Source organism: Camellia sinensis, chromosome 4 (assembly GCF_055761805.1).
Source record: "Camellia sinensis isolate YWXY chromosome 4, ASM5576180v1, whole genome shotgun sequence".
Classification (NCBI taxonomy): Eukaryota; Viridiplantae; Streptophyta; class Magnoliopsida; order Ericales; family Theaceae; genus Camellia; species Camellia sinensis.
The window spans coordinates 60690759-60702838 of NC_138964.1; the positions used below are offsets into that span (position 1 = coordinate 60690759).

The window sequence follows — 12080 nt, forward strand, 5'->3', positions numbered from 1 at the left end:
ACATGAAACACGTCATGAATCCCAGAAAGTTATGACAGTATGGTCAAACGGTATGCCACCTCCCCAATTTGCTCGAGAATTTCAAAAGGTCCAATAAATCTTGGAGATAGTTTCCCACTCCTCCTGAATCTCATCAAACCCCGCCTTAGCAAAATTTTAAGAAACACATGGTCACCGACCTCGAAGGATAGAGGTCGTCTCCTCTTATTGACATAACGCTTCTGTTGGCTTTGAGCCATAGCTAACCTCTTTCAAATGAGAGCAACTTTCTCAGTCGTCTCTTGAATTAGTTCTAGGCCCAACATCGGTGCATCACCTACCTTGGCCCAACAAGCTGGTGATCTACAAGGCCGGCCATACAAGGCCTCAAACAATGCCATCTCAATACTCGCCTGATAACTATTGTTATAGGAAAACTCAATCAACGGTAGGTGTTCCTCCCAAGACTCCTTGAAATGAAGGACACAAACTTTAAGCATGTCCTCCAAAATTTGAATAGTGCGTTCAGATTGCCCATTGGTCTGAGGATGATAAGCAGCGCTAAGGGTCAATTTAGTTCCAATGCCTCTTGAAGGCTTTGCCACAACTGGGCGGTAAAACTAGGATCTCTATCCAAAACAATGGTCACTAGGACCCCATGAAGTCAAACTATATCTCTAATGTACAACTCTGCCAGGTAGTCAACTGAGTCACCAGTGCGCATAGGAATGGAGTGCGTATACTTAATCAACCTATCAACAGTCACCCAAACGGTGTCATTGCCCCGTTGCATTCTCGGAAGCCCAACTATAAAATCCATGGTAATATGCTCCCACTTCCACTCAGCTATAGGTAAGGGTTGTAACAAACCAACTAGTTTTTGGTGCTCGGCCTTCACTTGTTGACAAGTAAGGTATTTCGAAATAAAAAAGGTGACATCCCATTTCATACCCCTTCACCAAAACTGTAGACTAAAATCATGATATATTTTAGTGTCTTCTAGATTACTGCAAGGTGTGAATGGTGAAACTATCAGAGTACCTCCTCTCTTCATGATTTTGGCACAACCAAATGCTCAAAATACCTCACACTCAAATCCGAGTGGATGTTCAAACCATTCTCTTCCTTTCCGTTGGAGATCCTCTCATGGATTGTCTCCATCTCACAGTCACCCTATTATGCCTCTTTGACTTTGTTAATCACGGTGGGTTGTGCAATCATGGTAAATAAAGTAGCACCTTCGCTTGACTTGCCAAGATACAAGTCAAACTCATGGATATCACCCAACATATCCCATTCCTGAATGGCTACACTTGACCATACTACTCACAGATTTACGACTCAAGGCATCAGCCACAACATTAGCCTTCCCCAGATGATAGTGTAACTCAAAATCATAATCTTCCATAAACTCCATCCATCTCTGTTGATGTAAATTCAAATCTTTTTAGGAGAACAAGTGTTTTAGGCTCTTGTGATTAGAGAAAACGTCAAACTTCTCATCGTACAAATAATGTCTCTAAATTTTTAAGGCATAAATTATTGCCGCTAGCTCTAAGTCATGGGTAGGGTAGTTCTTCTCGTGGGTTTTCAATTGTCATGAGCCATAAACTATAACCTTCCCCTCTTGCATCAACACACAACCAAGCCCATCCCACGATGCATCACAATACACGATATAACCCAGATCCCTTTTCAGAATTATCAAAACCGGTACAGTAATCAATCTAATATTAAGTTCTTGGAATGACTTTTCATAAGTCTCATTCTATACAAACTTGATACCCTTTCTTGTCAACTTGGTCAACGGTGCGGCCAATTTAGAGAAGTCCCCCACAAAACGGCGGTAATACTCGGCTAACCCCATGAAACTTCGGATCTCAAAAGCATTCTTGGGTCGTTCCCTTGCATGACATCTATCTTAGAAGGATCAATAGTTACCCATTCCCCCGACACAACATGGCCCAGAAATTTCACCTCCGAAAGCCAAAACTCGCACTTTTCAAACTCGACATACAATTTTTGCACCCTAAATAGATCGAGTACTAGTCGCAAGTTTTCATCATGTTCTTTCTCAGTGGGTGAATATATCATGATAACATCCACAAAGACAACTATGAATCAATCTAAGAACTCTTGGAAGACTCGATTCATCAAGTCCATAAATGAAGCTGGTGCATTGGTTAAACTGAAGGCATGACTAGGAACTCATAATGGCTATAATGCGTACGAAAGGCCATTTTCTAGATGTCCTCTTCCTTAACTCTTAACTGGTGGTACCCCGATCTCAAGTCTATCTTCGAAAAGCAACGGGACCCCTTAAGCTGGTCAAATAAGTCATCTATTCTGGGGAGAGGATACTTGTACTTAATTGTAACTCAATTCAACTTGTGGTAATCAATACACAACCTCAATGACCTATCCTTCTTCTTTGCAAAGAGAGCCGGCGCTCCCCAAGGTGATGTACTAGGGTGAATGAGGCCCCTATCTAATAGTTGTTGGAGTTGGATCTTAAACTCATGCAACTCAGTGGGCGCAAATCTATATGGTGCCACAAAAGTTGGTGCTATGTCGGGCATTAAGTCAATGGGGAATTCAATCTCCCAATGAGGTGGCAACCTGGTAAGATCTTCAGGGAAAACATCGGGGTATTCGTAAACTACCCTTGGTAGGTCATCCCAAACCATGCTACCCTCATTGGCGAAGAAAATGAAAAAAAAAGAAACTAAGTCATCTGCAACCTTATATTCATACAACGGTGGGATCGAACTATCACCCCGATCATATAGGAACTAAAAACAATCCCTAGTTGGTGTGCATATAGACACTTTGTGGTGCTGACAATCTATCATGGCCTGGAAGTGTGTCAACTAATCCATACCCAATATAACATCAAAAGTATGCATGTCTAAGATGATAAAATCAAAAGAGAGTCAGCGATCTACGACTTTAATCTTGAACAGAATTGAACAGAACAAAACAAAATTACCTCTCACAACAGAGGTCCTGGCAACTGCTCTGGCGCAATAACAACATATATACACCCTTGTAGTCTCTTGTCAACCTGCTCGTCTCTAAGAGTATAGGCCTGTTGTACTGACTAAGTCGAGGGGGCTCCCTAAATAGCTTGTGAGGTCTAGACTGAATGAGCCTGTTGGTGGCTCTGAGTTTGCCTTGACCCTAATGCACCAGATACACCTCTCAACTGCCGGTATGCTCTCCTCATATGGCCAGACTAACCACACTGGAAAACATGTAGGTCCTTGTCTTCTACTCTAGGATTGACTCTGGGATCGGTTAGGTGGTGGTGGTGGTAGTGGTGGTAACATCTGTTGTCCTCCTTCCTTTTACGGACATGCATTAGTTTTGTGACCTATGGCCACATTTAAAACAAGTAACTCCATCCTAAGCATTTTTTTCTCAGGCCAACACTAAGCAATGGGAAAGTGGGTCTAATCTGCTGTGACTGGGCTGGGATAGAGTGGAGCCCCTGTGACTCTTACCCCTTAGACATTCTGGAAATTGATGGCAAATGCTTTCCATGTCAGCCCAACTCCGCCTTTGGCAAACTCTGCCTTTGGCGTATTTCCATCATTGGTTCATATCCCTTTCAAGTAGTAACTACTAGGGTTACCCTCAGTTCCATGTTATCAATGAGAAGCATCTCAAAGGTCTTCACAGTTTGTTCAAGCTACTCGTCCACCTTCTTGTGCTCTGGACCACCGTGAAACTCATCCAATTTGGCCCGCAAGAAATCTTGGGTAAGAAAGCCCACCCTCATCTCTACGGCGTTCTCTCAGTCTTGGTTCTCTGCCCTTATGATATTTATGGACTCTCTCAAGGCCCCTGCCATTTCTTAGGCTAAGGCACCTACAACAGCTTCAGAATGCCCACTTGTTCCATTTGCTCGGCCGCATTAGCTTGGCCGAACCCCTCTTCTTGCATTGAAACCTCATAGATTGGCACTTCATCAACACCTCGGTGAGGCCTACCATGCCTCTCGCATCTACCATAACGTGCCTGACCTCGTCTTGACATCCTAATTATGGAATATAGTGAACAATTCAGCACACAATCACATATGTGCTCGCAACTAAATCTCATACGTCCCGTCACAGTAATTTACAAACTTTCATTTCATGTAAACACTTTGTTTCACTCCATGTAACCACTTAATACATACGGATTACTTCTTCAAGATGACACTTGTCCTTCAAATAAGACTTCAAGGAATTTTATAGGCGCAAATAACATCCTAAAAGTTCAACTACATACCCATCTAGTCATGTAAGTATGTCATCACGCAACACCTAAAACACAGAACATCTCATAATTTAGCGAAATGCACCCATTGTGGAAAAACCAGTTCTTGCGAGCCCCAAGTATTCAAACTTGGTAGCTCTAATACCAAGTTGTAATGTCCCTAGATAACTGACATAAAATAACTTTGATTAATATATTCAATCAAACAATCTTAGTTCAACTGGTCAAATCTCTATGTATATATTCCATATCATAAGATAAATTTACAAAGGGGGTCTACATGCAATACATATTCAATCTTCTTAAAGTATGAATCCATAGCATGTGAGACGAATAATAATAATAAAAAGAACAACAATATAAAAGAATGCCCTATGGGCTACATGTTCCAGGGCTTAGCCCTGGTTACACAAAAGATGGTTATCAAACCCATACAAGGAAAGCCTTTGGCTTGACAAAAATGAACAATAGAAGAGAAATAAAAGCTCATCATGCTCTCAAAACACTTCCCGTGCCTTTAGCTAGGTAGGATCACCACATTATTTCTTGTACAAATCCATTAGGGGTGACCACAAAGCCTAGTAGAGAGATCTTAACAAAGTATATTTGTTTTAAGCAGTCTTATAACATGAATGCTATCCGATTTCATGCTTCAAAACCCTATAACTTTGTCCTTTTAGAAACCACATGCAATGTTCTTTTCAAAAACACATTCTTCCAATGAATTCAAAATGCACAAACAGGGCGATAAATACGACTCAAGTAATCCCTAGGCTGGTGTCTACAAGTCGGCAAATCGAGCACTACCAAGTAGGCTCCTAACTGGAAGGCACGTGGTACTTACTTCGCACGTGCTTTCGGTCTTTCATCGTGGACATTTAGGCCAACTTAAACAATACCAAACTACACCCCCTATCCAAACTTACCAAACGTATTTATTCCAAAATATTTCCAAAGTCATCAATTGTTTTCTCAAAATAATAAATCAATTTCCAAAAGCATAGCCATAATAATGGATATTCAAAAGCTATGCAAGTGAATGAAATGCCAATGCGAAAAGTACATAATCTCATTATATAAAATTCCCACAATACTCGACATTTCCTCAATGTAAAACAACAATCATTATCCATATACATGTGAAATATGACACATTTTCATATTCATGATCAATATCTATTTTCTATTCATGTCCAAGTATATATAAATCATGCTATCCATATTAATTTCTCAAAAATAAATCTCATCCATTCTATGGATATCTCAATCAACACAACAACATGTGAAAGTTCATCATTTCTTAAATAATTTTTGTACCAATCTATTCGGAGAGACCGCTCAAGCAGTCTATTGGTCGCTCGAGCAGTGATGCAAAGCTCCCAGTATCTTGTATGTTTGTAGGCGAGACCGTTCGACCAGTTAAGTGGTTGCTCGAGCATAGAATTGAGACTCCCAATATTTTCATTGTAGCTCTACAAAACTTCTGAGACCTTGCATTTGCTGCTCGAGCAGGCTCTTCAATTATGAGCACTTCGCTTGAGTGGTGGAAAGTTTGCTTGAGCGGTCTATTCGGAACAACACATTTAAAAGTCGATCTAAACACCTTTTCTCTCACTTTTTCCATATCTTTTTTTCTCTCTAGCAACCATTCCCGAAACCCTAGCCCAAAAATACATGATTTATCTTGTTTTTACCCTAGATCCACCATAGATCTTCCTAAAGGGTTAAAGAACAAGTTTGGTTCTAAAGTTTTACTGATTGTTTCGCAACTTCTTGGAAATTAGAGTTGGGTTTTCATCCATTGCCTTCAAATCTTGAGGTAGGGGAACTTTTTACTCATTATATTTTTTATTTGGAATATATATGTGGTATTTTCATTATATCTATATAGACATCTAGAAGTATGAAGATTGGTGTGTTATCTAATGTGTTTGATCTAAATGGGGTCATCTCTTATGAATTACTTGAAGAGTTTATGTTTTGTGTTGATAATTATGCTATGGGTGATGAGAATTGACCCTTAAATACTTTAAAGGGGAAAAGCCCCAATTTTCTTAAAACCCTAGCTTTCAAATTTGCTCAATAAAGGGGATTTGGTTCAATTGGCCTCCTAATCTTGAAATAGGATGTATTGGCTTGATTTCTATGTTGGAACATGAAATGTTGAGAACCCCTTATCACAAAATCTTTGAGATGAAGATGGGCATGACTTGAAGAATTACCTTAATTGGAAATGTTTAAATTATTGGATTATTGTGAATTGAAACCACCTTAGGGAAATTGAGATTTGTAAAGTCATGCATCATATGCATTGACTTGGGATTGTTAATGATTGGAAAATGTTGGAAATGAGTATAGCGTATGAGTTTGGGTTGTGAGTTGGGCCTTGGTTGAATTGTGTTTTGTATATTGGTACCCGCGCGGGGAGTCAAGGTGCCCAATTGCCCTGTCTTGTGCATATCACCGGACGAATGTGGGAAAAGTTTAAGGGTGTCCATGAGGTTTCCGTTTTTAGATTTGGCAAGTATAGAAAACATGATTTTGGGTATCCACGAGCCTACCGTTTTTGGAGTCGGCAAATGTGGAAGAGTAAGGTCTTGGGTGCCCATCGCCCCACCATTGTTAGAGTCGACAAATGTGGGATTATTTTCTATACAAATATATATATATATGTAAGTATGGCATGCGGCTCTGATTTCAGAACCTCATAGCGTATTTATACCCCATGTTTTGGACGATAATTTGTTTTTGACATTACTCAGTTTGGCATTATGGTTTTACAAAGGAGTGGACATGGGTTTTTCTCATCTTTTGCATGGCATGATCATATGTATCTTGATTAATTATATAATTTTTTAATGGCATTTCCTACAGGGCTATTGCTCCTGTCACGCGCCGTATTTTATTACTCGGATAACATTACCAATATTCATTAATTAAGTCCATTTACAAATGACCATTCATCCTTTGATGAAATGATGCATAATTAAATATACATATTTTCTCTCGTTATACAACAATGACATTTACATACAATTAAAAGAAATGCCCTGAGGCTTACAATAAAAGAGAGGACACCATTCTTTACCAAAAAAAAAAACACTCAGCCAAACAAACAAATGAAGTAGTACAATCCATCACTATATTACACTTACGAAATGGAAAAACCCATTGTTTGATCTTCAAATACGAAAAGCATTCCCTGTACATATGTACAGGCAGGGGGTGAGCAACCACTTGCTCATCAAACAATCTCATATTAAAACATTAAGAGATATGCAGGTACTAAGATAATCATATATATACCTGAAACCATACCATGTCAAAATCTATACGATTCCATTACATCATCTCTTAAATTCCATTTATTTAATTGACCACAACTAGTTACCTTAAATAAATATACATGTTTTAATGGCAACAGAACATCCTTTTTAATTCATTCAATTACCTCATTGTCAATTGAATCAAATAAATAAACAATTCATAATGACATCTAACAAAGCATCAAATAAATTTTATATAGTCTTATGAGATGAATGCATATGCCATGTCATGCTCAAAATATTTTTCTCATCTTTTGAAAATCTTATGCACAATACCAATTTGAAAACACATTAATCCAACAATTTCAATAAAATTCCAAGGTGGTAAATATGACGCATGTAATCCCTAGGCTGGTGTCTGCAAGTAGACTATACAAGTACTACAAAATTGTCATTTTTACCGGTATTAACCGGCAGACTCGACACCTATCCGTGCGGGTTTCTGGTCTTTCACCATGGATACTCAGGCCAACTTAACAAATACCAACTACACCCCCTATCCGGACTTACCAACATATTTACCAAAAACAAAACAATAGATCTTGTTTCATAAAACAATTTCTCTTTTAAAACCATAACCTTCCAATGCAAGATTAAAAAATCAATTTCAATAGTGGTTCGATAAAATGATAATGCAAAATGTATAATCGTTCATATGATTCCATTTCCAATTTCCTCCACACAATTCTCCATCGTGATCCATTTCCATATCCCTATCAATGTAATATCATGATACAATCCCAAGAGATAATATGACAATGCCAATGTTCATGTATTTACCACATGTAAATCAACAACTTCTAACTTAGTCTTTTCAAGACAATTCAACAATATTCCTTGTATAAAACAACTTTCCAAAGTCAAACATTTTCTTACCTTTCCAAAAATCTCCTTATTTAAATACCAGCATGGCAATCCCTTACTAGTTATCAAAACTAAAACTTCTAAGCAATAGGTTCATCAATAGCAATAACATATGACACCAATATGGGTTCAACTTTTCATCGATTTCTAACTCACATACTTTATCAATGAAATGTAATTACAATCTTTTTAAAACTCATCCACATTCCAAACATTAAATAGAATCAAATTCTCATTTTCTCATGCAAGAGAAATCTCGAGATCTTCAAGTTCAATCATAATTCTCAATAAGCATAAGTGAATATTCTAACATTTAATCAATTATATCAAAATCTTCTCTTGACTATAAATATAAAATATAACGTGAGTGTTCACTTTCCGATTATTAACATCAACCGCATCAAATTAAACCAAGGAAAAGTAAATAAATAAATAAAAGTTTTGATAACTCATTCTTGTTTTAATCCCGTTCATCCATTTGCTCCAAATGAGCAAAATCATATTCTTTTCTTTTATTGTCAAAATCCATCAAAACAATTCGAATATCTCATATATGAATTTTAGGTATTATTATGAGAACATAACTCAATTAGTAAAACTATGTACCAAATACCATATCACATAAACTTAATCTCGCTTAATTTCCCCAAATCTCATTCTTGGTCAACATCATCAGTTCTAATCTCATAATATTAAAAGTTAGAAATTTAAAACCCAATAACACCCCTTTAATTATGAAGGATTTTAAATATTAACCAAACTAATTTAATTCATCAAATTAGTAAATCCATTAAGTTCACCATCTTCCAAATTAATAACACCAAACATAAATTCACATGACTCATCACTCAAAATAACCACGCATTTCATGCCTAGCCAATTTTCCCAAATCTCTATAAACCACAATTTCACAACTTTTCTAAAATTAATAAATTAACATTTACAAAACATCATGAATATCACACTTTTAGAGTCTTAAATCCCAAAATCATTCTATAATCTCAACTTAACAATTCACACCATATTCATCAATATCAATTTATTTTTCTTCTCAAAAATAAATTCTAAAACTCAAAGATGGGATAAATATTTCAATATTATTTTCCCAAAATAAATTATCTAACCATAATAGGAGGTAGATACAACTCATACAACTATTTATTTTATTTTATTTTCGGATTTTTAACAAGTATTTCCAATAGAAGATGATTTTTCCAAATGAATTTCAAAATAACAATATTCTTAATATTTCAACATAATTTCTCTTCCAAAAATTACCAAACAAAAATCTGGAAAATATATATATATATATATATGTAATGTCTCCTATGAATATATATTTTCTCAAAATAACCCTAACATATTTTTAATGTAATAATATGAAGAAAAGCAATCCGAAAATACAAACATCACCCGATCATGAATCCGAGAACACCATTGCGAAGATCACGATGAGCTCTCCAACTTTTATTTACAACACTTTTAAAAAATCTCACCCTAAAGGCTCCCATTTGAAGCTCAAAGATTGAGCAACAATGGAGGAAAATAAAAAAGAAGAGAGAGAGAGAGAGGGACGGACACAGGGGCTGCTCAACCAAAATCAAAAATAGATGAAGAAAGATGCAAGTGATGGGGATAAGGAAAAGACGGAAAGAAAGTGACAGCCCACATGGGCTTTGTCTCTACGCTCGTTTTCCAAAATATATATATTGCAATAATTTTTTAAAATTTTGTAACATAAATTATAAAATCATATAATTTTTCTTACGATAAAATATAACATTTTTGCACATCACAAAATATAATTTTTTGCTCATTATGAAATATACACCCATTTTATTAACTACAAAAATATATAATTTTTCACCATATGGTACACACCATAAAATCAACTATCAAATATTTATTATAATACTATATAATAAATAATAACAACTCCCAATGTGGTTATTACCAATCACATAATAAAAAAGGACAAAACAGCTAAACATGAGTCATTAACCAAACTCAAATTAAATTAAATCTAAATCATGGACCTCACCCATAAGTCAATTATGGTCCAATTATATATACCACGAATACTTTCTTGATTGCTTGTAAGTTAAGTTTCTAAGTTTGTTCTCACCTACCTTTCTTTTGGTTGCTGCTCTTCTATTTATATACTCCCTTGGCCCTTAAGGTATGTCCCACTCTTATTCCGTCGTGTGATTGTTAATTCGACCTTCCTTTTGTTGTATTCCAACTTCCATTCGGCCCTACGCTCAATTGGCTTTATGGCCAATTAGGATACTTGGCACCTAGAATGTAAGGGGAGAATGTCCTGATTTTGTGAATATGTACTCGGCCTATCTGAATCCCCTATTATTCGGCTCCCACAATTGCCCCCCAAACACACCACTAACACCAGTTAGTCGGCGTGTTTGGTTTCGAATTTGGAAAGTCAAAAATTCGGCAGTTAACCTCATTCCAACGTGTGTTAGAATGCACATGTTTTTTTGGTCATAATTACAAGTTCTCGCCCCTTCGTACGATTCCTCCATTTAATGTGATTTAAAACTTTGTCTCTTCAAATGTATGTTTTGAATACTCAAAGTTTCTGGTTCGCATTTTAGTACAACTCCTTCACTTCGCGACCTTTGCAACTTCCTCTTGTTTTTCATTATCCTTTCTGCTTCTCGTAAGTTCTCTTCTCCTTCACTCCCAATATCATTTCCTTGTTTATTTTTAGTTTTGCATAATCCGTAGGCTAGTTAGTATGGCAAAAAATCTGAAAGATCTCCTTTTTGAGAACCGAGTCTCCGGCTTCTGACGCCACTATTCCATCCCTGATGACGTCCATCTGTCACTTGTGGTAGACAGCACCACCGATATGGAGAGGACCGATGAGAGTACAATCATCTTTCCTCTCCTATCGATTGCCGAGGGCGGAGTGCGTTTTCCCCTCCACCCATTTTTAAGGGCCGTCCTCCGACACTGGGGTCTAATCCCTTCCCAGCCCAATGTGAACTTTTTCCGCATCATAATGGGGATTATAGAATTGAACCGTCATCTTAGGATTAACTTAGGTATACCTACAATTCGGCATTGTTATGCCTTAGCCAAGTCTACTGGCCAGTTGGGATGCTATTTTCTCAGGGCTAAGGATACTGATCATCACCTAGTGACTATGCTTGCCAGCTCTGGCAAGCATGTTGATGACGTGATGGTCGTTGTCCGAGGTAACTGAGAATTTGGCGAGGGTGAAGATCGCCTAGATCCCATGCTAAGGCGAAAAGGCAAACCAGGTGGCCGTATAGCTCACTTTGGTTTTTCTTATTACCTTATTTGTATTCGGCTTTCCTTCCATGTATTTACCGTTTTGTTTATGCAGGTAACGATTTGAAGAAAGTGTTAATTTCATCCGACAATGCTGTACTTTCGAATATTAAAGTTTCTCTACAGTTCGTTGGCCGTTCAAACCTTCAAAAACAAGGGAGGGCGGCCTATATTCTCCTGCGATACGCGTCGTCTTACGCTATGTTTTCGGCGGCGGACTACATTCCAATTTTGAGAGGTGAAGATCATCTTACCGCCTTTATCTTTCCCAGCTTCAAATACATAAAGGAGGTTGGTTTACAAGCCTCTGATTTGGAACACGAGGAAGAATAA

General features: G+C 37.3%; 1 protein-coding gene across 1 annotated transcript in view; it reads left to right on the plus strand.

Moving 5' to 3' along the window:
• The window catches only part of LOC114260656 (receptor-like protein 9DC3), a 49810-nt gene extending 37730 nt beyond the window's left edge, over positions 1 to 12080 (plus strand). The window contains exons 5-6 of the mRNA XM_082923314.1: positions 11045 to 11109; positions 11803 to 12080. Coding sequence (XP_082779440.1) covers positions 11045 to 11109; positions 11803 to 12080 — 343 coding nt within the window. The remainder of the gene's footprint in view (positions 1 to 11044; positions 11110 to 11802) is intronic.